Raw genomic sequence first — 27,690 nt, 5'->3', positions numbered from 1 at the left:
TTTTTTTTTTTTTTTTTTTTTTTTTTTTTTTTTGGTACCGGGGATCTAACTCGGGTCCTTGTGCTTGCGAGGCAGGCCACTGAACCGCTGAGCTAAATCCCCAGCCCAGGTAAGTTATAACTTTAAAGTGGGCCAGGGATGTAGCTCAGTGGTGCCTTGCCTGCCTGGCAAATGCAAGGTCCTGAGTTCGATCAGTCCTGGTAACAAAACAACAACAACAAAATCTTTAAAGTAGGGAAATTAAAAAAAAGACTAGAAGAAAATTTACAGAACGTCCAAAGTATTTTAAGGAATTTGAATTTCAGGTAATTTTTCTTATCTTTTCTCAACTGGTGGATATTTAGGAATGATCTCATATTACTTTTAAAGAGAAAACTACAGAATCCACCAAAAAAGTATACATACTTCGGTAAAAGAAAAACTTGTATTAATGTTTTAATGCTAAATTTACTGAGACATCATGAAATTAATACAAGTTACTTTTGGCCTGTACAATTATAGGAGGTGCTCAATGTGGTGTCCATTCGCTCCCAAACATTTATTAGTATGGTGAACTGCTGCTTGGGTAACCTTAGTCCAACTGTCCCTTGAGATTGCTGCACATTCATTTTCAATTTCTTCTGTAAGGGCTGGCAGTGTAGTGGGTGTGCTGCGATGTACAACATCCTTTAAGGTCCACATAGAAAAAGGTATTATAATATTAATACAAGATTTTCTTTTCCTGAAGTACATATAGAGTTTATTGGTGGACTATGCATATTAAGTAAATTACTCTTGCTAGTATGGTCCTCTTGATCATTGACTTTGTATGGGATTTTCTACCTATGAATACAGAGATTTATTCTGGCTTCTACAATAATCACATGTTCCTGTTAGAACACACCTTATAATATCACAGTAGAATCTTAACAGGACTTTTCCCCTTTCTTTGGTCTCAGGAATATTTTCTCATATAGCTTTCTGATGTTTGAAATGTAATAAAATCAAGCGAGTAATGTTTTTCCTCTTCTATTACGCCACAACTGTGCCTATCAGCTGTCATCAGTCTGAATGCCATCTATATATTGATGATTACTAGTGTTTATCTCCAATCCAACACTGACTCTGGGATGTGTGTAATCTATCTGAGTTTTGTATACATGCCTTTAAGTAAATAAGGCCAGAGCTGAATTCACCATATTGTTTCCAAATCTCCTCTTTTGTATTGCTCACCTTATTTATACCACCTTTCACCATTAGTTGTTAGCTCAGGTCTCTAGTCAGTGTCTTTGTCCTACTTATTTTTCTCACCATGCCCTTCTTGACACTGTCTGTGTCTCTTAGCACATCTCTATCTTTCCATCATTGTTCTGCTCAAGCTCTTAGCATCTTCCCTGCAGGCCAGTTCCATCGGCTCCTAGTTGGTATACCTTCTGTCTCAATTTAAATCTGTCCGCTTGCTGACAGATGGAGAAGATCGTTTTCCTTGTTAAAATCCTCCAGGACTCATGGTCATATCCTGCACAAAGGATAAGCTGCTTGCTGTGGCATTTAAACTGTGGTACTAAATGCTACTTACCAAGACATGGTATATACCTTCCCTCTGGAATCAGATCCCTACTCTCTTCTCTTGTGTGAACTGCTCTGGAAATGCCAACTGTTCATGTTACTGCATGGGACATTCTGTCCTGATCACCTGTGCCTCCTTCCTGCTGCTCTCTCTACTTGCAGTGAGCTCATTACCTCCACCCTTGAATGGATTGGCAAAAATCTAGAATGCTACTATTATACATCATTGAGTGGGAACTCTTACCGAAAGATAGCTGTCAACATTTTCAAAGCATCCTTTTAGACTAAAAACTCAACTGTTGGGATCTATTATAGAGCAATCTCTTTATTACTCTGCTATTTAAATAGGTAAAATTATATATAAATTAAATGCTCTGTAATAAATACTCAAATTGTGATGCAGTATATCCTATAGATTCTTAAGAGCATTAAGTACAAATTTAAAATATTCAAAATTCTTTAAATAGCAAAAAATGCTTTATGTGAAATCTCCCAGTCATACTAAGTATGAAAGCATACTTTTGGTGTAGTAAATGCTCTCATTTGTATTGAAAATAAGAATAGCAAACCATACAGCTGAATAAATGTGTTTTTATATGTGTGTGAGGGGGTGGAGTGGGGTGGGTGTATGTGTTTGTATAAATACAAAAGGATCTGAAAGAAATCCTGATAGATCCTCAGTACTCTGAAACAGTGGGTAGAACTGAGGGGAGTTGAGAGGGAGGGATGGATGGATGGACAGACAGATAGATAGATAGATAATTTAGGTATTTATTAATGTGTCATTGGGAATCAAACCCATGGTGCCTGGTCACTAAGGTTCATCCCCAGTTCTCCTCCACCCCTTCCCTTTAAATTTGTGAGATATAGTTTGGCTACATTGTCTCACAAGGTCTCCTACCTCAACCTCTACCTCCAAATGTGCTGGGATTAAAGGATGCCTGGGTATAGTGATATACCTTTCACTTTCCATGTAAATAAATATTTACTATCTTGCACAAATATTATTGATCATTACAAAAATCAAATAAAGGGAAAAATTTGATAGACTTAGATACAAGACAAATTGTGAGCAAAAAATAGTAAAAAAAATCATTTTTTTCTATCTTAAAATTTTAGAAAATACAACAAAATGCCCATAAATTAACAGGAATAAGCTAGAATTAACAATCTTGGACATTTGCTTGGAGTTGCTTCAGATTTCTAAATAAAGCCTAACAGAAAAGCTGAAGTTCCTTGGATTTCCTTCTCTTTCTCCTCAGAGGCTACCAGTGTTATAGATTTGTATGTCTGATTATAGTTTGAAATTTTGCACTTTACTATGATCATTCTAGGTCAAAGTTTATTTCTTAACTGTACCCTGTTGAACATTTAGGGTATTAATGGGCTTGCTTCCTCTATAACAAATAATAATCTCCTTATGAAAATGTGAATTTTTCTAAAGTTTATACCAAAAAGTGGAATTATTGATCTATAGAGCATTAACACATTTTTTCACTGTATATTGCCAATCGTGTTTCCAAATTGGTTATATCAGTTTATATTCTCACAAGAGTATTGCATAATTCCCATATCTGGAAGTCCTCATCCAATTCCTGGATTTGTAAAGCTTCAAATTTTGTTCTCCTCTGTAAATTATGAAATGTTAGCCTATCAACAAACCTCTGAAATTTTTTAAATGTTTAAGGTTGGCAGAACCCCATGAGGGAACATGAAGAATCATTAATAAAGTCAGAGACCTTTCGGAGCTGCTGTAGTTGCCTCAGGCAATGTGGTGTTAGGCTGGCCAGAACTAAATATGACAGGCACTCTAAAGCCTGTAGAGGTGCGGATGGGATCATTATGGACAGGAAAGGTAATTAGTAGTGTTTTAGGAGCAAAGGGCACTGCGAATAATGAAGTATTCAGACAGGAAGCCCAACTGGAATGAAATTTAGAAAGCTCATAGTCAAGCAATTACTGATTTCCCTTAGAAAATTAACCAAGGAGGAGTTAGCCTTACAGCACACCTGTTTTAAACTCATCATTGCAGATCAGGAAATTGAGGATTAGAAAAATAAAGTTAGCTTGTATACATCACTTGGGCTCCCTGTTGGTCAGATGTTTAAAGTGTAGTTAGTAGGGGATTATTAATTTCGACATCCAGCAGGTTGATCTTCATTGTGACTACATAATTCAGGAAATCAAGTGATACAGTTTCTCTCTCTCCCTCTCCCCCTCCCCGCTTATCTCTCATGTGTTGTTCTGTTTTTCTCTGTTTAGCTCAATCCTGAGAAGGCTCTGTTCTTGGGGAAGCATAAGTAGGCATCAGCAAATCTTTTTTATGCCTTTATAGTGGATGTTTCTACCGACGAAACTTATGCTCTTTGTCCTTATTTTTGAATGAATTGTCATCAGAATACTCAAACTTTCACCCTTGACTCATCACTGTGACCGGACAGGTGGTTTAATCTGGCCAGCTTTCTGATACAGAAACTAAGATCATTTTATTGACTGCTATACTGGCTTTAAATCAATAAGGAATATTTCCTAAAAGAAAGGACCTCATGTCTGCACGTTTAAAGTGGTCACTGAAGACTAGAGTTTCTGCAGACATGTGGATAGCCACAAATTAAAAAGAAGTTGGTGATATTCAGTTTTAATAGGTCTTCAATCCACATTTCTAACTGCTTTTGTGGCAGTGATTAAACTTAATAAAACAAAGATTTTTTGACTACCTTGAGATGGCTTGTTGGGCAAAGATAAATATGTGATGATCTCTTAGGAAACTTCAAAACTTGTAATAAAGATGGGGAATTTAGAGGTGAAAACAGAGACAAGAAACCATGACAGAAATGATGTGTAGAGATTGTTTTTATGTTTTTTGTTTTGTTTTATTTTTTGACACCGGGGTCTGAACTCGGGTCCTTGTGCTTGCGAGGCAGGCGCCAGAACCACTGAGCTAAATCCTCGGCCTGATGTGTGGAGATTGAAAGGGGGATTATCTTTTATTACAAAAGCCTTCATCTTAAAGGTAGGAGTGAAAATTTTCTTTAATTGTATTTTGAGTGGCAAAATGAAGCAGAACAAGACCAGGTAGAGGGCTTCACACGAGCCAGACCAGAGAAGAAGGAAACCATAGAGGCTCTGTGATTTTCTGAGTTGGATCAGGCATTAGGGGAGCTGTCTGGAGCAGATGTGAAGAGGTGGTAGCAAGAGCACTGTGGACGACTCAGCCTTCAGTATGAACAGTTTGTATTTCCTTTGGTGGGCAGTGGAAGCCACAGATTTTTAAAAAAGCTATTGAATAGAATAGTCTGGCCTGAGAAGCAATCGGAGCTGTATTTTTGTTTTGAAATAGGAAAATTGTTTGGCATCATTGTGTAGAAAGAGATGGAGTAGGAGGGTAGTGCAGGGAAGGTGAACAGTTAGGGCCTGTAGAATTGTGCTCTTGTGAGAGAGGCCAGAATTGAGTTTGAATTTGAAAAAGTAAGAGTATAAATTTAAGATAGGCTTGGTTGAGACCCTGGAGAGAAAATGATTGGAATAGTGTGAGAGATGCTCAGTCACAGGAGATGAGGAGGAGGATAAGAACTCATCAATAAGTGAGAACAATCCGGTATCAGGAGGAAGATCTGCACTGGGGAAGCCGAGCAAAATGATTTTCCCATTTGGTATATCATCTGTTGGGAAATTTAACTTTGAAAATATATAATATTCTCAATTATATGTGGATACTGCTTATAAAATTTTCAGTGCTATTTGAAATTCTTAGCTACATTTATCAATTTATAAGTTATATAGGAGAAATCATACCACATTGTTTTTTCATGGCAAAATAGATATTTTGTATACTTTAAAAATAAAAAAGATTTGGTTAATAAAACTAAGCGTTGCTGAGGGTACAGACAGCTAAGTATTTTTTTCCTAATGATCCCAGCCATATCCATATAGTATAGCATTTCCCCATGTATATTTTTTGGCAAACCATATTAGGCATGCTAAGCGTTGTGTGGAGAAGTCTTATTTCATGTGGGTAGGAAACATGGAGTTAAATGGAAATTTTCAGATATTTTAACATATATTGTTAATGCATCTGGTGAGTTTGCAAGAAAAAAATACAGCATGCTGTCTTCTAAACTTGTTTGATAATTTATTTGGAGCTTTATATATGATTGACATCCTATAGAACAGATTTTTGGAATGGTGCAGTATTGAGTATTGCTACCACATTGGAGAGGATGAGGAGCTACAAGTAAAATAGGGCAATTTACATTTTAATACAACACTAATTTATCATGCAAGATATAATCACAATATCTCTTCTGTTCTTTAAGAAATGAAATTAACTTTTCTTTTGTAAGACACGTGTTTGGCTTATTTGGAAATAATCTGTCTGTGGGCTCTATGGGTGGAGAAATAGTACACAATCCTAAAGAGACACCAGTGGCCATGAATTGACTGTTATTAAATTTGGAGTTCATGATGTGAGAAATCCACACATGATCATTGTCTCAGTCATCTTCTTGGAAAAAACTAAGGCCAACATTTCAATCTGCAGATTCCTCTTGTCTGCCTCGAGGTTGCCTTTCTCTTGAATCCTCTGTCCTCTCATATGTATTCAGAAAATTCAGTTTGGCTCAGCATTTTTGTATTATGTTCAAAGCCCTGTCAAAGTGCAGATTTATTTCAAAATTAGCTTGACATATATAGTGTTTGAATAAATGTTTGTTCAGTGAATGGAGTGTTTTTCTTTAATGATCCAATTTGAAAAGGCATCTCAATTATAGGTCTGAATTCTTTGCCTTATTTTTTCTAAATTCTTTCTTCTTTCATTGTCATGGATAGCATTACTGAGGAAGACACTGGCAAAGTCATATGAAGCAGCCTAGGGTTTTATTATAATATTGGAAACCTACCCTGGGGAAGTCATTGCTGTATGCAGAGTTGAGTGATGATGAAGCCAATCACTTTACCATTTAACAGCAGCAGACTTTTCTTTGTATGGTTCTTTCAAGTTCGGAATATTCTTTTCCAGTATTCAAGGCAGATTAAATGGAGGATGCAGTTTTATGGAGAGAGAATATACAATAATGTCAAAACCATGGGCTTTGGAATCAGATTAGAATTTGGATTTCAGCTCAGTAACTTTGTTGTTATTGAAACTCAATAAGATTCTTAATCTCTGAGTCCTAGTTACTTCTGTAAAACTGAGAATTCATGCTTTTGGTGGCTGTAAGAAATGTAGAAAACAGTTGTGAAAGCCAAGACACATTGTAGATAGTCTTAATAAATGATAACTAAATAACAGATACTGCTGTCATTCTCCCTGTACCGTTACTGTTATCACTAATTTTCAGTATTATTCACATGTGAAAGACTATAGGCTAGGAGTGTTCCACAGACCCATGTCTTCACTTATTTATTTATTTATTTATTATTTGGTACCGGAATCAAACTCGGTCCTTGTGCTTGCGAGGCAGGCGGCGGATTCACTTATTTTTTGATAGTGAGATTAATATGAAATTAGATGTTAAACAAAAAATCTTACTTAAAATAATTATTTATGTAAAAGCTATCAAATGCTAATTTTCCATTGTCATTCTATGGACCTCTGGCTATAGGTTATTTTTAGTAATAATTGTAGCATTTGTAATAACAGGTCACAAGTGTTAAAACTCAGCATGGCTAGAACCATTGCAACTGCTTCCCGTGTTTTGACTCATTTACTCTTCAAAATAATCTATGATAATGACATTATTCACACCTTAAAGTTGACGAAGCCGATGTTTTAAAAAGGCTAAATCTAGTGTGACACATCTAGTAAATGGTCCCACCTTTTTAAATGCAGACTGATTTGCCTCAGAACCCAGTCTTTCTTGTTCACGTGACTCTACTGACGTCCATACAACCTGGGAGTAACTTGCTGTGTCATGACATGCACAGCTGTGAAGGAACAATTGCCAGTGTCTAGCTATACATGTGGTCGACCAGATGTCCATAATCAAAGATGCCCACCTTGCCTACTGCTTTAATAGGAAGTCTTTGAAAATTATACATTACATGTTTTGTTAATACTTATATAGGGCTATTTTTAAATCTTATCCTATATTTAAATAATACTAAGTAAACTCTTGATCTTCCTCTAATGAGGTAGAATTTTTGGCTTCTAAAAGTTCTGTTCAGTGAGTATATTTGTATGAAGTACTGCAGTTTATTTATTAGTAGCTTCTTAGTCTCTGTGAAGTGGACAAAAAGTCTACATCTGTTGAAATTCAAAGAAAAATATATTTTTACATTGTTCAGGTCAGTCAGACACTTTGAAGTTTGAAGTGTGTAATTATATCTCCAATTTTAAGAAGATATTGTGTGGTGTATTTTATTTGATAATTATTTCTTGCCTCAATATCTTCTCCTGACAAGAGAAACTTTTCCTTAGTGATATTAAATATTGAAAATCATGTAAATATTTTGCAATATATCTTCCTCTTAATATGACCTTTTACTTGAGCTGATGAGTTAATACAATTTATTTTAAATTTTTCTAAACTCTAATTTGTGTTTTTCTTCATATGTAAATGTTCATTAACAACTCACGTTAGTGATCTTGGAAGGAACATGAAGTTTGCACTGTTCTTCAACATCAAACTTTAATTTATTGCAGGTTATATTTTATTCATATTTCATGCTGAGATTTTTCATTAATATATGTAATTATATATCTTAGATGTTCATTTTTTATATCTGCTTTTGATAAAGGTTTATTTTTCTAGTCATTTTAGAGATTTTTGTTAATTAGCAGTAATACTTCTTATGAATAAGAAGTTGGTTTGATCTTGATTTTTAGGATAGTTTTAATCATCAATTTAAATTATCTAGGATAGTTTTTAATCATCAGCTGATTTGCATTATGTTACTTTGTGTGTTTAGAAATTTGTCCCATTCTAGTAAACATAGTTTTATCTTCCACTAGTAGGGGCATAACCATTAAATATATAAATGAATAGCCAAATAAATCCAAGGGTAAATTATTCACTTTTAACTTTTTGTAAAGTATTATATACAAATACATATATAGTACAAATTCTAAGTATAAACAATTTGATTTTCCAAAAGTGAGCACAAAGATCCTATAGAAGCAATATAGAACTTATCTGCACCACAAGTATCACATAATTACTGTTGAAAATATATACTTTATAATTGATATTTTATTAGAGATGGCACTAAGAATACTTAAGAAAGAATATATTAATTCTTTCTTAAAGGAGAGTAAGTATATAATTATTTATATTAATAGCACTGTGTAATAATGCTATGTAATAATTGCATATTGAATTTGAGTTTCTAGACTGTTACCTACGATTGTTTTGATATTCCTGTTTTTGAAAAGGGAGATTCTAAAATGTTTATAAAAATAGCTTCTATCTAAAATTTTTATTGCAAGCTACATACATAATCCAATATCTTAAGATTTGGGTTGCTTAAATATTGTCTTGTAAAATTATTATTTTATATGTAAAGGAATGGAGGCCCATGTTATATTTCTTTGTTATGTCTGAAAATCTTTCAGTCACATTCTCCTGTACTCTTCCTAATTTTTAAAATTATATAAATAGGCTGTCCATTTCCTTCACTGAGTATTCAGTATTAATAACATTTTATGTGTTCCATCAGCAATTTGATGACATAAAGCAATGATTTTTCAGTATTTCACAACACATCAGGGCTCTGCAAAGTGTCTCTGGGGGTCCTTTGATGTCTAGACAGTTTAAATTATGCTTGCTCCCCTGCCTCCAAATTCCACCCCTGTTTTGCTTCAGGGGCTGTGGGAAACGAAAACAAACCAGAAGGGTTCCACAGCCCTACAGTCTAGGGAAAAAAAAAAAAAAACACGTAGAATAAGCTGTGTATCTACCCTGGCAGGTGTATAGAAAAGGGCCCACTGATAGGGGATAGACAAAAGAAAACAATTGGGTGCAAATATTGTCTTGTTAACCTATTTCTTATAGTATCGATAGTATCAAAATATATGAGTATTAGGAACAAAATGAAAACACTATAGAAGTATTAGGGAAAAAAGCCAAAGTCACATTTTAGCTCAGAGCTCTTTTTCCCTCCCAACCTCCCCACAGGCAATCAGATAGAAGGCTTTGGTCTAGCTCTTGTACATTGTCCTATTTATTGAAATGGTAAAATGAAGAATTATGTTTTATGGTAGAAAACTAACTTTATTTTTCTTCCTTTTCCTTTTATAAATTGGACTATCATGGTTCCTCCAATTCATCTTGTTAGAAAGTAAGTACTTCTGAAATTTCAGAGCTATTTTCTTAAACCATTGATGTTTTATTACTTCATATGCAATTACAGAATTTTAGTGTTTTAATTCTGACTGAGGTGATTAACTTTTGCATTAAGTATTAAGAAAAAAATTTTGATTAAACTAGAAATAAGCAGTGTTTCACAGGTGTTCATGATCTCTGAGAATACAGACTTTGGAAGCATATTTTCTTCATCTTTCGTAGCTATTGTGTTTTAAATATATATGTATAGAATATATTTGGTAAATTGATTTTTTCAAGTATAAATATACTAAATTTTATAAACAATATTTTAATTTATTCCTACTCACTAGCAGTTAATTAAGACCATACCTTTCTTCAAGAAAAGAAGTATGCGTTGTCTAGGCTTTATGGACTTCATGAGAAAATTAGATATCCATAAAAATGGTGGCAGGAAAGACTTTTAAGATATGTTTTCCTATTGTGTCTATTGCATTGGATGAATCAGTTACTTCTTAATACGTATTAAACTCTTTTGATGAGTTTAGGTATTATTTTTAAATAAAATAGACCAGAATTATGCAATTAATATGCTTAATACCAAGTGGCTAGTCATTGAGTGAACTGAGTTGTGATATATTGTCTGATTCTTCCAGAATGTGAATGTTTTATAGCTTTGAAATAAAACAAATTACCTAGGCTTATTTTTTAGATTTGGGGAAATTTTAATAGTCATTTAGACTTTTAAAGAGGTATGTATGGTCATGTGATTTTAAATTACATGTTTTCAAAGTTTTCCATATAAATCTTAGTTTACTAAGTTAATAAGCAGGATTATTTAATAATATATTCATGCTCAATAGAGCTTATTATTTGTGTGAAACCTGATACTTAGCACATATGTTTGCAGTAAGCATAGCATTCAGCAGCTGCTATTTAATAGCCAATTTATCTTTTACAATTATCTTTACCTTAGAAACAAAATGTAAATTTTAGTGGTGTTATGTTTATTCAGCATTTCTAAGTTGCTTTTAAATCTGTACTGCTCTATAATGTTTAGATCTTGTGTTCATTCACAACTTAGTAATCAAGAGCTGGGAGAATACTGTGAGGCCTCATGTTAGATGGACAATTTTATTAGGCTGCATTTTAAAAATCTACATTGTGTCATTTTTATGTATTGGATTCTATTTTACTTGTCATGTTCACATCTTCCTGCCAAGTCCCGACGGAAAGTCTGCATTTCTGACAGTTTCACTAAATTAAAACTGCAAAAATCTGGCACAATGACTCCCAGCTTCAAATTTTCCAAGGAGTATAATGTAAAAATGTATATTTTGCAGTGTTCAGTATAACATGAATTGCATTATTTATCTGAAATTCATACAGTGAGAGACATTTCTGGGGAGATAAATGTATTTCACTTTATAGATGTGACGGGGATCATTTAAATATGAGCAAAAATCTTTTGTAAGGGAGAATAATGAAATGAGGTCTGTAAAATTCTAGGAGCTTCATAAGATAAAATATTACGTAAGCACACAACATTATTACCATGTGTACTCTAGTGCTACAACTGCATTGTTCTATGACCAGATTTATTTTAGAAGTCTTGTTTCTTGTCAGATCCAATAGAATCATATTTATGTGCTTGCACAGAGAAGCTGCATCCTGAAATAATACAGTCTTCATATTATTCTAATACTTATGAACCTTTATGACCATGATGAACACACACACACACACACACACACACACACACACACACTGACTTACTGCTAAGTGTGCTCTGGCAACTCAGTGAATTTGACTTTTTCATTTTACTGGATAATTTTTATAGTAAAAGATTTAATAATCTTGGGTTTTAGAAGTTTTAAGTTAGTAACATAAAAATGTTTTTACTCCAGAAGTTCAAAGTTTAAAAGTTCAGTATTTTACAAGCCTTCTTGCCTAAGAAAATCTTAAATACCCATGACTCTAAAGAGGTATAAGGGGTGTAGGTAATGCTTGTAATCAAAATTGTTTTCACCAAATGTTGGTCTTTTAATATATAAGGAAATTAAATGTATATAGAAACATAATTAAATAAAAGTAATAATTATAGCTGAAATACTATATTGCAAAAAATTAGTTTGCAAGAAGAACACAAAAATGATCTAAAATCTACCCTGAAAATACATACAGATTATATATTTTGCAAATATCTTGGCAATTACGTAAATAAATCCCAGTAATGTTTGCACATATTTGTTTCGATATTTTAAAATCATTAGTTTAATACTGTTTGATTTCTTTTAAAATAACCAATTTCAAAATCTAGCCACTTGCATTTTTACTGCAGAACATAATTATTAGTTGGGCAGGATTCCCAAACACATATTTTTTAAATTTGATATAACTGAGAAAAGGATGTCATTGTAGAAGCTGTAGAAGAGATATTGATACAGATATAGATTGTTATTTGGCCATGTGAAAAATGCATTACCGTGAGTAACTTAAATGCTTACAATTTCAAATCAGGTCTTCCCTGGTTTCTTATTATTCTTTTGTTGCTTTTTCAGCCTAGGAGATGGAGCTGCCCTTGAACTTGTTTTTTTTTTGATCATTCAAGTGCAACCATCAAGTTGTCTCTAGTATTTTAAAACCGAGGCTTCATAGTGTAACACCACATAAAAGTTGGGGCTTTGGTTTCTTTAATATACAGTGTTGGTTGCTTTATGAATAAAAGCATAATTTCAATTTAGGGAACTTTTTTGCCTGAAGCCTGTAAGACAGATGCATCTGATTAACTTTGGTGAAACTGGACTGGCCCGTTATTGTAATGTAGATGTTTTCAGAGTTTTTAAAAAGGCATGCAAGAAGCTCTTTTTTTTTTTCTTTGAGATTCAGAGAACAGTTTTGCCACAGAAGCTGCATATCAGATTGCTTCATTTTTTTACACTTTTATTTTCTAGTGGAACCTCTCCATTAGCTTGTCTGAATGCAATGCTTCACACTAACACTCGAATAGGGGATGGATCATTCTTCAAAATCCCTGGAAAGTCAGGCCTCTATGCTCTCAAAGTAAGTTGAATTGTTCTTGATTTTATGTATTATTACTGTGTATCATGCATTCTTTTCAATCCTAAAGAAGGTAAACAAAATTAAATTTGAATGAAGAGTAAAAGAATAATAGGCTTTTTAAGTATTTTCATATGTAATAAAGTTACTTCATATTAAGAATAAACAATGACATATTTCTTTAAGGCAAGCATATCTTTGGTTTCGTGCATAACAGATGGTAATGGAAAATAGTTGTGGTTTCCATAAAGTTGTTGATTCTTTAAAATTTATGGGAAAGAGTGTCATGGGTCATCAGGACTTTAAGATGATCACAGTTGCCCTAAACTCCTTGAATTAGTGACTATAGGTTGATGTACAGACTTCACACCTGTATACCTTTCTGGTTTTTGTAAAAATAAGACATTCCTTATGCTTGAAAACTTTCTGATATAAATCAGGTATCTAATTTGACAATAAATGGTGTTCTCAAAGAAGTCTTACTAATAATTCATACTTGTTATTTGAGCAAAACACAAAAATAAAATAGAAAGTTTCATACAACTGCGTCTTAATTATTTTAGTATAATTGCCATTTCCACCTATAATGGGAAATGCCATCTAAAATGTAAAATTCCAGAGGACTGAATTCTTATGATCTGCAAATGGTTGTATAAATTAGAACAAGTAAATTTGATATATTAATTCTTGCGAACTAAAAAGGCATCACTTTTTTCATATATAATGGGTTATATTTAAAGTTCATTGATTTCTTTTGAGGAGATTTTTAATTTTTATTATTATTATTATTGTTATTTAAAACCCTGTTATACCTGGCACCCCCCAAAAAAATTAGTGGGGATTTTTCCTTAACTATTCAAAATTGGGTTCTTGTCACTGTGTGGTTTGCAGAAAATAACAGGCTTGTTAATATAATGTTTTTTCTTTCAGTTGCTTTTTGTACCTACTTCGTATTAAATTTACCAATCAAAATTCTGAGTTTTTAATTGTATTTGTTTATATCAGGGGGGTTGTAGCATTGAAAATATGGAAATCTTTTTTTGTTTTAATATTTGGTATAGATTTTGAAAGGTTGCCCAAAAATACCAACCAAGAAAAGAACTTTTAGTAGATTCTTTTCATCCTAAGGAGTGATTTTTTACACTAAAAAGTAAATCTGTTTTAGAATTCCACATCACATTTAACTGTAATAATGTTTTAGGGTTCTGAAAGTATTTTGAATGTTTCCAGTTGCTAATACTTCTCCATAAATCATCATTTTAAAAACGAATATAGAAAGAGGAGTCATGCCTGGCAGATGGAACGTTGGATTTAGTCTGTGAATCTGACCTGGATGGCACAGAGATGGCTGAGGCAAACGCCAATGGAGAGGAAAACAGAGGTAAGTGTAAGTGTGCGGAGCTCTAAAATAAAAACCTTGGTGCTGTGAAAGTTGCCTAGACCTCCAATAATTCACTGACTGATCACAAGCATTGAGAGAGAAAATTTTCTTGTGTTTTTTACTGCTTGCTAAATTTTATCTTCAACCAGTTTTAATTTTAAAAGATTAGCTCATAAAAAGCGGTATACAGTTCTTGGGCTTTCTTTTTTTAACAGGGTCTCTTTCTTGAATCACTTTCTACTGTGTTACCATTATCAGTATGTTTCTCCAGTGGAGGTAACAGAGTAATTGGATGTATATAGTGGTTTTATTCTTTTGAATGGGTTAAGAATACATACCTCTGTTTTGTTACTAATCGTGTTGCTTTTTCTTGTGATTCCAAGTAGTTTTAGAATATCTTGATTTACCATTTTGATCTTTATAAATTAAGCTTAGTGTTACTCTACCTCACAGCAAAAAACCAAAAAACAAAAAACAAAATATTTTCTTGTTAAACATTGTTGAGAATGGACTAACCTTTGCTGAATTTTAAGGGGATATTTTCAAGCTCTGAATTCTGACCTTGTTATTTCATTTTTGCTTCGTCTTTATTTACATTATGATTTGTACATATACATAATTCAGTATTGCAATTCTGTCCCACAGAAGCTGCCATACCTTCTGCCATCCTGCCCACTCCTCCGACATTTGGTCCCCAATCATGGTTTGGGAGGCAGACTGTGTAATTAAAATCTCTGTCAATAGTCTCAGAGGAATCAGTGAATTATCTTTAAGCAAACAAATCTTAAAGGATCCTTACAGAAATATTATATTTCAGTAATAACCTCAAGTCATTCATTTTGTTAGTGGCCATCAGAATTCCTTCCCCTGTTCTCCCCATGTTGATCACAGTCCTGCCCATGCCTGTGCATAGGCTTGTAAGACCAATGCTACTTCATTACTATCTGATGTACTGCAGGAGTTGTTTATTTACCATAAGGAAGAGAGATTCTTTTCTTAGTAAAATAGCTTCAGACATTTAGATTACTTTCACCAACTTGAACTTGCCTTGATAACTCTATTTCTATCCCACCCCTCCAACCCCATCCTTGTTGTATTTTAAGCCTTGGCAGAACTTTGAGGTTAGAAAGAAGACAAGCCAAAGGTGCACAGAAATTTCTGGCATTCTGAATGGGCCAGTGAAGGGGGCATCCTGAGATGAAGGAGAATCTTAGCTCATTTCTGTTTTATTACCTACACAAGAGAGCACTCATGGTGTCTCTCAACATGAGTTGAGATTCTACTCTGTGCCTGAACAGTTCTTGATCTTGTATTTCCAGCAGTAAGAAAGAGAAACAAACCTCTCTTGGAGCTTATATTCTTTGATATGGCCAATAAGGGAAATAAATACTTAATATTTGTAGTTTATCTAGATGTGACAAGTGATAGTAGGAAAGATAAAGAAGTAAGAGTAGAGAGAAGGAGTATATTTGAAAAAAAAGCTGAGTGGAGCAAAGGAGCAGGTATTTAAAGACAGAGAGTCCAGGTAAAGGGAACAGTACTTGCAAAGGCCTTGAGGCAGGAGTGTGCTTGAAACATTCCAGAAGCAGCAAGATGCTGGTGTCATAGGGAACTCAGAGTGATCAAAGAAAGAGAGTATAGTAAGATATGAAACCAGATAAGTGATGGGGGCCGGATCATGTAATATATTGCTGTAGGCTTTTGCTTTGAGTGATAAATTATTCTGTTAAAGTGTTTTAAGCTAGAAAGCAGTGATCTCAACATTTTAGTTATATTACCAAGTATGAGAAAACCAGGAAGAAAAAACAGGAAGCTATTGCCATAATCTAAGATATTGCCATAATGTAGGGGAAAGGTGATAGTTATTTGAATTAAAGGGGCAGCAGTGGGTATTATGAAAAGTGATGGGTTCTGGGTACGTTTGAAGGAAGATTCAATGTGAGCTGCTGACTGATGAATGTGGATACAAGATAAAGGAATGGAGAATGACTCCCGAGTTTTGACTGTAAGCAAGTAGAAAAATAGCATTATCTTTACCTTAGACATAGTAGTGTATTCTGAACTTTGAGTATGACATTACATTTTGACATCCAGTGGATGTATTAGAAACCATACATTTATCTATCCAAAATTCAAAGGAAATTTTAGTTGAGTACATAGAGTGAGATATATAGGTCTTAACTAACATCAGAGATCTACATGTTAAAACATATTGGGAAATAAAAATAGGTACAACTCTTGAAGATGTAGTCTTAGGCAAGAACTTTGTGAACAGAACTCCAGTGGCACAATAAATAATATCAACAATCAACAAATGGGAGCATATCAAATTTAAAAGTTTCTGTACAGCAAAGGAATCCACAGAGTGAAGAAGCAACCTAAAAAATGGGGAAAAAAATACCAACTATTCCTTAGACAGAGGACTGACATTTAGAATATAGAAACAACTCAAAAATAGTAGATTCTCCAAAAACAAAAGACCCAGGCAAAAAATGGTAACCTAAGTGAATAAACACTTTTCAGCAGTACAAATGGCCAGTAAATAATGGGAAAAAAATGTTTTACACCATTGACTATTAGAAAAATGCAAATTAAAACTACATTGAGATACCATCCTACCCCCAGAAGAATGGCTATCTTTAAAAAAAAATCTATCTTTTAAAAAATAACAAATTCTGGCAGGAATGTGGAGAAAAAGGAACTGTTTTCCATTGATTGGAATGTAAATTAATACAATCACTGCATAAATCAGTGTGGAAATTCCTCAAAAAAAAAAACTAAACTAAAAATAGAAATCCTTTTGATCTAGCTGTCCCCCTTTTAGGGATCTTCTCAAAAGAGTTAAAATAAGCATATTACAGGGATACATGCTATGTTTATAGCAGCACAATTTATGATAACTAGATCTTACCTAGATTTATGATCTGTATAACAGATTATGATTTATGATCATATAATAGTGTATATGTCCATTAACAGATGAATGGATAGGGAAAATGTGGTACTTATACACAGCAAAGTACTACTCTACCATAAAGAAAGATACATTTCAGGTATTTGTTGGCAAATGGATCTAACTTGAGAATATAATGTAAAGTGAAATAAGACATGCAAGATTAAATATTGCATGGTTTCTCTTATGTGAAAAATTCAAAATACACAAATTAGCTGAAAAGAAAATAGATAAATAAGGAATAGGGAAAATAAAAATAATCCCCCCAATACCTAGCCATTGTTTCAAAAACTTTTTGATATATATTCCAGTTTGTTTCGTTCATACTGTTACTTTTAGTTCATTGAAAAGAAAGTGTTCTACTACTTTGTGGTTCTTGTTAGAGAGAATATTTTTTTGTCTGCCTTATACTCTGAGTAACTACTTTGAGAAGGATACATGGTGTATTAACTCTTGTTGTTCTCTTATTATTAGATTATGAAAGTTTGTACTGGGCTGGGGATTTAGCTCAGTGGTTCTGCCACCTGCCTCACAAGTGCAAAGACCCCGTTTCCATCCCTGGTACCAAAAAAAAAAAGTTTGTATAATTTTTCCATAAAATTAAAAGCTATTTAAAAAGAGAACTATAAGGGAATGACCTTGCTGCAGATAGTTGAAAATGGTCACTTTATAAGTGGTATTTATAGACATAAAACTGGATGAGATCACCAAGGAACTGAAGGTGAATTGCAAAGTAAAGAGGCTCAAAGAATGAGGTGAGAGGCACTTGAGTTTCAAGAGGTTGGAGAGATGACAGGAAGCAGTAAATGAGACTGATGGTAAAGGGACGTGAGAACAACTATTCTGTCAGGAAACCAAGTAAAGGAGGTGATTCAAGGAGGAAACAACTCAAATACATCAGTGCTTTCGATTTGTCAGGCTGTAGTGAGTAAGAAATTACTACAGTATTTGCTTTGTGAGTATGGATGAACTGGACACTGACACTTTCTGAGAAATGGTAACAGCCACCTGAATGGAGTGGATTCAAGAGCACGCGTGGAGAGAAATTGGAGATCACAAGTGTAGGAAAGTTTTTGTCGGTTTTCTGAGCAAGAGAAAATGAGTGAAGTGGGAAAATGGCTGGAAGGGAAAGTAGATTCAAGAAAAAGTTTGGTTTTGTTTTTAATGGAAAATAGTTTATTCGAATGTTTACTGAAGAGAAATTTCCAGTTGAAGAGGAAAGATTGATGATTTGGGAGGGACGTCGTTGTCATGTACTGGATTGGCTGGAAAGAAATGGGCCCGATCAGATGAGAAGACTGGCCTTAGCGGGGTGTGGACTGGTGCGGGAAGGGAAGCTGGAGGGGACTTTAGCTTATTTCCCCCAGTGTGAGTGCATGAGCATGTGGAGAGGAAGCATGGAAGTTTGCCTGTTGCAGCGTTTTCGCTATTAAGAAGTGAGAATAGTGGGAAGTTTTAGGGATTTAAGGAGAAGATTTAATGTATTCGTCTAAAAGGGCCTGATAGCATTAAAGGCACTCTTGGGGTTATTAATTTTGTGGGGGCCTTAACTCAGTGGTACCGCACCTGCCTCACAAATGCAAGGCCTGAGATGGACCCTTGGTACCAGAAAAAAAAGGCTATTAATTTTGAATTTAATACGAGGTCAATAAACACAGCTGTGCACCCTCCCTCCACCCGGTTATGTTCTACGTGGGTAGATTTGACTAGATTTAAGGGTTTCTCAAATGTGACCAATGAAGGAAGAGGACAGAGGAGTTGAGGGATGTGCGAAGTGGAGTTAAAGATCAGCGTTTAAACTGGATGTGGAGATAAGTGACAGCGTGAGTGTGTGAAGGGTGGTGCGATGGTGGAAGCCCTGTTTGAGGTGGCCTTCTAGAGAAAATGAGTTAGAAGCAAGGAGATAAGAGAGCGGTGTCTGCGACATTGAGGTTAGGGGAATGATGTGGAATATGTGTCATAGATGAAAGAAGGGAGCTAGGTCTAAGGCGGTCATGAATGGTTAAGCAGTAAGTATGTGTATTCTTCAGAGGTGCCCGGACGAGGGGACATAGAGTCTTGCAGATAGGTACGATAGGAGTAGTAGTACAGTCTGATGCCATGAGACACAGAGCTGGCCGCATCGGAGGAGTAGGGTGGAGAAGAGTCTTAGCAATGAGAAAAGGCTAGCTTATCTATCGCATTACAGGTGCAGTAGTACAAGACAAGAAAAGACAGTGGTTACCACTGGAGAATGATCTGGAGAAATAGTATTTAAAGGAGAGAGCCAGGTTTTATAGATCAAAAAGTGAAGGGAGTATTCAGAGAAAATATGGCGATTGCAGGAAATTTTTCTCAGGATTAATACTGAATTTCAGAGCAGACAGAGGAAGAGTTTTGGTAGTTGGGCATGGGTGGGAGATAGGGCTAGAACACTAAGGCAATAACTTAACAAAGCAGGGATAAGCAAACTCCCCTAATTCGACATGTGAATAGGTACTTCACGGAATAACTCATACCCCCGCATATCCCCTAACACAACCCAAATTAGATTTCCTGGCCTCTCCTTTGAAGTTGCATTAGAGAAATTGCTTTGGGGAATCACTGAAAGAATAGTAAATACCTTATTTCCTTGACTTGCCCACTTTTGTATCTTATTGCAAACCACAATTGCTTCTTGCAGGATGAGCATATTTCCTACTGATGTATCATGCACCTCTGTGTGCAGCCTATTAATCTAGCCTCAAGACAATTTTCAAACCTAGATCTCCTGAGTGCTTGTAAGGCTTTGTAAACCATTTACATCCACATTATTTGATCTTCACAGCATTTCTGTGAAGCACGTGATGTTTATAAGTTCTGTTGTTTTATTTTAATTACCAGTGGGGAAACAAATTTAGGTTAATGTCTCATCCAACTCTCAGTCCCAGGTATATGTGACACAAAGACCAGGCTCTAGTCACTCAGATACTATGCCTAGAACCAGAAGCGACAGTTACCTGCCACGGGCACTGATGTATTTTGCTTTTTCAGCATTAGTCCATATCCATTTGGGTCATACATTTGGCAATTTGACCAAGAGGAACCCCTGGCTTTTTCAAATGAAGCAGTGGGTACCACATGAGTATATACACGCCAGTAATAAATCCCAGGAAACTGAGCTGCTTTAGGTGATTTCCTCGCTTACTCTACATACATATCTGAACCAGAGGTTAGAAAGGATGTGCTTTCCACACTTCTTACAGCTGTACAAATATATGAAAATCTGAGCCGAGAGAAGGTGGGGTGCATGTGTGGCTGTGGGTTTGAGGGAGAAAGGGGGAAAATAAGGAGAGAGAAAGAAAAGGGCCCAATATTTGTTTTTCTATCTCTGTTTCTTACCCTTCTGCTGTTCCTTCATTGAGGTGAAAAGTGGAAAGTACGGTATTAAGGTAAATAATAAGCAATTAACAGTTAAAATACCCTTGACACAATCAAAATTACTGCTACCATAATTATTTTAAATTAGTAAAGATTGACATTTGATTCACAAAACTAAGAGAAATATTTGAAAAGAAGTAACCTTACAGAAACTGATAAGAATGAAATTTTAGCAGCTTGATGCCAGTCATTAACACTGGCATCCTTAGGTAAAGATAATGATAGTAGTGCTTTTGTCTTCCTTCCAGAATCAGTTGGCTAGCAAAGCAGATTCTTTGAACATGGGAGATGCTTTGCCAAGATGCTTTTTTAAAAGTTTTTTCGAAAATTTTTAATGGTGTGTGAAAAGTGGTATATTATTGATTGTAGAATTTATGAGATGTGGAACTATGATTATGTGTATGTTTCTTTGACTTTTGAACAGTCTCTCAAGTTAATAAGTATTGGAAATATAGAGGAGAAGGTAAACTGATTGTGTCAAGGGTATTTTACAACCAAAGCTCTAGAGATTGAAGGGTGATTTAGGCGAATCACTTGATATATCTGTGTTGACAACCCATGACTATTTATGCTTATCTAAGTATAGATCTTTGTCACCCAAAGAAAATATTACGAATTTTATAGTCTATTTTAGTCAGTGATTTATGGGTATGGTTGTGTCTGAGTTGTTTTCTGAGCATAACACAATGGTATTTCACGAGTTCCTCACACATGCTAAGTTCACTTATAGTGCATTGCTGGTTTGCAGAGTGCGTACATATTTTATATGAACTGATCCCGTCAGTGCACAGTCCTCTCCTTCTTTATCCTCTACCTAGAAATTGTTGTTAACAAGAAAGAAATGCATTTTCCTTCTTATGGCTATAATATATTTCATGATTGAAATCAACAGGCAACCATCCTATTTATTTTCTCAAAATGAGGAAACTGGAGAATGTACAGTGTTCATCCACAGAGATCAAAAAGGGTTCTGCTTGTGATTAACCCTAATGGCTTTCAGGGAGGAAGCAGTGCACAAGGGAATCTGTATTTTAAGAGACCCATTTGCAAAAAAACAGAGAGAGAGAGAGAGAGAGAGAGAGAGAGAGAGAACATGTATCCTATGTTTTAGACCATAAGCCCCAGGGTAAATAATGATTCCAACATTTCAAGAATTTTATTTGGCCCCTTTTCATTATTCTTTATGGCCTGTTTTATAAGTGGGTTTCTGATTGTGTGATTCTTGGCAGAGTTGTGTTAACTTAATGAAACATTATTCAGCCCAGTCTTTGCTTTCACTGGCTCAGAGACCACAGTTTGAAGGGTCTTTTATCAAAAATGAAAAGTGCTTTAAGGTGGCCCGAAGTGTGTGGGTAGGATCTGTGTTGAGACATCAATTACATACAGATGAGGAGCTTTGTGGAGAAAGTGAGAAATATGCTAATAGAAGCTCAGCCACACTGAGTTTACGGAGCATATTCACAGGACAGGAAATGAAAGGAAAACAAAGGTGTCAGTAGAGCTGGGAAGGGCATTCTCTGAGTAACTTTAGAGGTTTCCCACCTATTTGGTGTCTTCCTTTGTGGTCCTGTTTTGCTGGAATTTTTCCAGTGGCGTACCTGTGAGTGCTCCAGTGTGGTTTCACGTAGGATGCTGTGGGTGGTGAGGTGGTGGTGGGCTCTCAACAGTCTTGGTTCCAGAGTGTCCATGGAGGAGGAAGAGACAGCGTGATCAGTTTCTTCCTGGCAGCTCTTCCTAAGAATCTTGTAGGTAAAGGAAGGAAATTCCTTCAGTGTCTATAACAGGCCCCCTGATTTTCTTGGGTTAAGCAAATTTGTCTTTCATCCAACATCTTTGTATTTTCATCAGCAACTTTGTTAGCTCGTGGAGACACCTGCTCTACCTTGGTGGCCTAGAGAAACTGAAGTATGTGAACATTGTGTTGTTTTAATGATACATGGAACAAAGTGCAGAGGAAAGAGAATACTCTTGACAGTCAGACCACTAGCAGGATATGCAACTTCCCCTGCCCACTCTTTCCCATCCTGTTTTCTTTTATCCCTGCCCACGGGTTTCATAGATCATGAGAAGCATGAGGGATTTCAAAGGACCATGCAGCTCTGGATCCTGTCTCATGCCAGGGTTGTTCTTAAACCAGTCAATTCAATTAGATGCATTCTAATAGCTGATATCCAGAGGGATAGAAATTTCAGTCTTCTTGTATTTGTCCTTTTGTGTTTTTGATAACCTTTATAGTAAAGATTTTTTGCTTATGTTGAAATCTTTTATACTTTTGATTTAACTAATTTCCTCTTCTTTCCCCCTCTGTGATGATGGAGAACAGCTGGTCACCATCTAGTTGCTACCCCCTTCATCTTCTCCAAATGTTTTACTCCAACTCTAACAAGCATCACTTATGGATACTATTTTCCATTTCTTTTATCCATTAGGGTCCTCTTCTCATGTTTTCTCCCTTGAACTGTGAACTTTGTTGTTGTGCAGATGGATTTTAGTCAGTTTTAACAGCCCAGAGTCATGGAGGAAAAGAAAGTTTTCTTTTTAAGTGCAGATAAAGTGACCCATTTAAGTGGACTTTCCCTTTTTTCTTGAGATATGGGATAAATATTTCATAATATGGAGATAAAGATTGGAAAAGTATGATCTCATAATGAAAATAAACCCTCTCTCAAATAAAAACAAAATTAAAGGTATTCCCCCAATTACTCATTTTAACTAGCCAGCCAGTTTTCAGTTGGATTTATATAGTGTGTGATTTGTAAATAGCAACAAAGTACCCATGCTCTTACAAGAAAAGTATTTGTTCCTTGATGCCAGAACGAGAGATAATCCATGCTCTTTTGTTTGTTAAGTGACTATAGATAACCATATCTAAACAGCCACATGGATACCTTGCCTAGCTCCTTATTGTACATGGGAGTTGATATTTTTTATGTGGAAGTAATTAGTAATGATGCCTGAGAGTGAAGCGCTTACCCATAACCTGTGCTAACCTTTGCTGATATCCTTTCTGTCCACTTGTTTCTATTTCTCATTTTCTAGGTCGATTGCTTTATTTCTGTACAGCTGTTTCAGGAAACTGATGCAGCATGGAAGGTCACAGGTGTTGTGCAAGTACAAAAGAAATAGCCTCTAACCGGTTTTCATCTCACACAGGCAGCATATGGTGTTATTACTCTTTATCGTTCTGAGAGAGAAATCGTTATTGGTTCTATACTAGGATCGTTAGGTGGTTAAAGGCTGCTACTGATAGGATATGCTTTTTCTATTAATATATTTATTTTGGGGGTTGAGTTTCTTCTTTTTCTAGTATGTGTTTGAAGGAATTTTTAGAATATTCAGAGATACCAGTACAGCTGAATTTGCTTGGCTGAGAAATTGAATGCTTATAGGTGGGTGGTATTCCTGTGGCTCCATCTTCACCGTGTAAGTGCAAACCCGAGTGCTTGTGAACCACTGGGGACACTTTAATGAAGTTGTGATGTATCCAGTTCTGTGACAAGTTGAACATCATTCGCAGCATCAATATCAACTAAAAAAAAAATCTCTAAAGACCTCTCTGAATAAGAAGAGGGCTTCTTTGGATTAATGATGCACATTTAATAAAAATGTAAGCTAATTAGATGTATTTTATTCCTAGAAAATATTGTCCTAAATATTATCAAGAGATTAATAGTTAAAATATTGTCCTTTGAAAGCTTTTTAGGGAAATACTGCTCTTTCCATCGTTATATTGTTAATATTGCTCCATTTAACTGCTAGTTTTTTTTGGCAACCCATGTCTTTTGAATGCGATTTTTTTTTCCTGTTTAATGCAACAAGAACACTTGTTTAAGCCCAGATGCCTGTACCTGTCTTGTGGAAAGGAATGTTTTTAGGAGAGCAGCCCTCCATAGGCTGGATCCAAAAATGATTTAGGCGGTACTTTCCTCTGAAAGAGATGGAAGTGCAGTAAAGGTTTTATTGAAGTCACATGGATTTCTCTGATCTTTTTCAGTTCATTTTTAAAACTTTAGGCACATATTTTGTTGTTGTGTATATTCAAAATAAGTGATGTATATGCTCTCAAATTTAAACACCATATATAAAACACGTTCCATGTCCAGGTTCTGTCTTTTGCCACTTGGAAAAGACTGATTCTTCAAAACAAATTTTAGTTATCAGCAGTATGTTTTCAGAGGCCTACTTTTTCTTTGCATAAAACAAATGGTTCTACACTATTTTTCTTTGAAATAATATTTTTAAAAAATCCTTTATGGCCTCTTGGTTCTTGTTTATTGTTTGCCTCTATACATCATATATGGTACTTGATATGAAAAATGTACTCAGTAATAGATATGTGATCAAACTAATGATTTATAAATAAACTTTTAAGACATAACCCTCTTTTAAAGTGCTAGTGAATTCTAACCAGCTGCCCTGTGGCAACAGTGTTTTATCCCTAATGTACGACGTACTCTTAGATTAATTTTTGTATTTATTAAGCCTATAATGTATTTCAGAGTTACTTCTACAGAAAACTGTTTGAGAGCATCTAGTCACATTATTTGGAAAATTAAAAGGCAGTAACTGGAGAAGGAACTGATAGAAACAAAGGTCAAATGCTATAATAGACTTGCCTTTATTAAATGTTCGACGACACCTATTCCCTCAGCCTATTGCCTATGAGGTGGCTTAGTAGGACATGTAATAATGAATGGTCCTATATATTTTTGTTGCAGTGACTATGCAATATCCAGGTTCTGGTCTGTGATATGGTTCTGTACCTCCCTGGCTCCTGTCATTTCTACAGCATAATGATTTGTAATTTTATCTCCTAAATTTTACTTATTTTTATTTCCCAGTACAGAACATAGAACTGTATCTTCCCTCATAAAACAAGGCAATGAGAAAGAATGGAAGAGGGAAATATATCTATAATCGGTGGCAATACATGGGACTCCCCACTAACTTGCATAGGAAGGTGTATGTTTTGGCTTTTGCATTTTCCCTCACTGATTTTAGGTAACTAATATTTTTAAAGAGATTTCTGTTTTCAAATTGGAAAATTTTCATTTTTATGTGTGATTTCTCACAGTTAAATTGCATTTGCTGACCTCCTCCTCCGTGAATTCTTGTTATAAACAGTAACTGAAAGTTTATTTCAGCAGTAGATAACTTAAGTAAATTTAGTGAAAATCAAATTTAAAATTTTAGTTTAACAAACAAACATAGTTTTATTCTGAGCCCATCTTTGCATATAAATTTCTGAGCCTGTGGCTTCTGAAGCCAAGACAGATTCCAGGGTTGCAGGAACTGTCATGAATTCATCTGAATTCCCAAGTAAGCATGGGTAGGGGAGAAGCGAGTCTGCCTCCAGGATAGTCCTGGAAGCTTCTGGGTCGGGGTGGGGGACTGTTTGACTTTTGATTTGCCCTGATGAGTTTGCCAGACAGAGTGATGAATATTTGGAGAATTGGCCTTCAGAGAAAGCAAAGAAAGTGCAGCAAAGAAAGCTGCCAGATGTTTTCAGGAAGCGCTGAAACGATCAGCACTGCCTGGATCAGAGGTGCTGGGAGTTGGGGAGGCCAACAAAATGTGCGACTAGAAATGGAAGCAGATCGTGTTTACATCCTGATTTTCTTGAGTCAAGGGTCAGAATTAGAATTGTGGGTGTCTCCTTGTACCCCTGTCAGTGGGCTGATAATTAGATTATGAGGTAATATTGCCTGTATCTCTGTAGCACTCAACATAGGAGTTTGAACACACATTTTCTTGTTTAGCACCATGTTCAGTTTGAATGGTGGTTAAAAAAGAGGAGAAGTGGGACGACTTAGAGAAATAAGAAACTGGGCTGGGGATTTAGCTCAGCAGTTCAGTGACCTGCCTTGAAAGCACAAGGACCTGAGTTCAATCCCCGGTACCAAAAAAAACCAAATAAGCAAACAAACAAACAAACAAAAATAGAAACAAGAAACTGCAGTCCACAGTTTTGACTGGAAATAGTCACCAATTTATCTGGCTTTGGCAGCTGCCTCGTGATTACCTATAATTTTCCACCTGCCTTTGCCTCCTGACCTTCTAAATAGGGTATTTTGAAGGATGGCTTTGAGAGTATAAGAGTAGTAGTAGATGAGAGGCAATCTTAAAAACCAGCAGATAAACTTTACTGTGGCTTTTGCTTTGCCTAATTTTGGGAAAGCAACAAAATATAGGCCAAAACAGCATTTCTATCCTTTAAGAAATTGTTGAATAATGAAAATTCCAAGAAAAACTTGTTTTCTTTTTGTTTCCTCATCTTCAGTTTGAAGGGCGTTCTATCTTGTGGAGTTTCAAGGTGTAAAATGTTTTCACTACTGTTTTTTGTGATTATGCTGCTACAAAGTTAAAAAACAGTTTCCATTCGATCCAGAATGTCCACTAAATATTCATTTAGAAGCTAGCTGTCAATATTTGATATTCATTGGATAAAACATCTGTCCTAATTCTTCAGTTTCCTGGCTCCTGTTGAAATTTTACTTATAGGGAATTTCCTCAGACATTATTTATTTATTTAATTCTGTTTGTATTTCAGAGGCCAGGCTTACTCTTTTATCTGTTTATTTATTTTCCTCATTGAGTTTATTGGTACATTTTAGGTATACAGTACTTACTCTTTTAATAGATGAGTGTTCAGGAAATTGTTTTTAAAATACTGTCATGTATTTGTTTATTATATCTATTATTAAGGATGTTGCAAAAATAAGTAAACAAGGTACAAATCTTTTGTTTCCTCAGAATACAAATCTGCATGAACCTGCATAATTACTCATTGAATGAGTATTCTGTGATTCAGCCATCCCTATGTCATATATATGGCAAAAAATGAAGCAACTCATGTGTTTACATTAAAGGTCTAAGTTTGTCAGAGCTTAAGATAATATATGTATATATGGGTATGCTTCTTGGAGCCTATGGATGAAATTGTATGTACTCACTACCTGTGTTTTTCTTTCTTAAAATTTTTCCCCAAAAATAAACTTTTAGCCCAAAGGAGCAATCACTTACAGAGTTTACTTTCTAATAATTTTTGATTTTCTACACAGTTCCATAATTATTTTATCAGAATCAAT

The 27,690-nt window shown here is 35.1% G+C and overlaps 1 protein-coding gene across 1 annotated transcript in view; it reads left to right on the top strand.

The window, feature by feature from the left end:
* Nucleotides 1-27,690, top strand: part of Asxl3 (ASXL transcriptional regulator 3) — a 134,887-nt gene that overhangs the window by 22,941 nt on the left and 84,256 nt on the right. Inside the window, exons 4-5 of the mRNA XM_033757482.1 lie at nucleotides 12,764-12,872; nucleotides 14,145-14,250. Coding sequence (XP_033613373.1) covers nucleotides 12,764-12,872; nucleotides 14,145-14,250 — 215 coding nt within the window. The remainder of the gene's footprint in view (nucleotides 1-12,763; nucleotides 12,873-14,144; nucleotides 14,251-27,690) is intronic.

This window comes from Fukomys damarensis, unplaced genomic scaffold (assembly GCF_012274545.1).
Source record: "Fukomys damarensis isolate Sample0158 unplaced genomic scaffold, DMR_v1.0_HiC HiC_scaffold_30, whole genome shotgun sequence".
Lineage (NCBI taxonomy): Eukaryota > Metazoa > Chordata > Mammalia > Rodentia > Bathyergidae > Fukomys > Fukomys damarensis.
The sequence above is the reverse complement of the archived record's forward strand: the minus strand, read 5'-3'. Positions and strand labels throughout refer to the sequence as shown.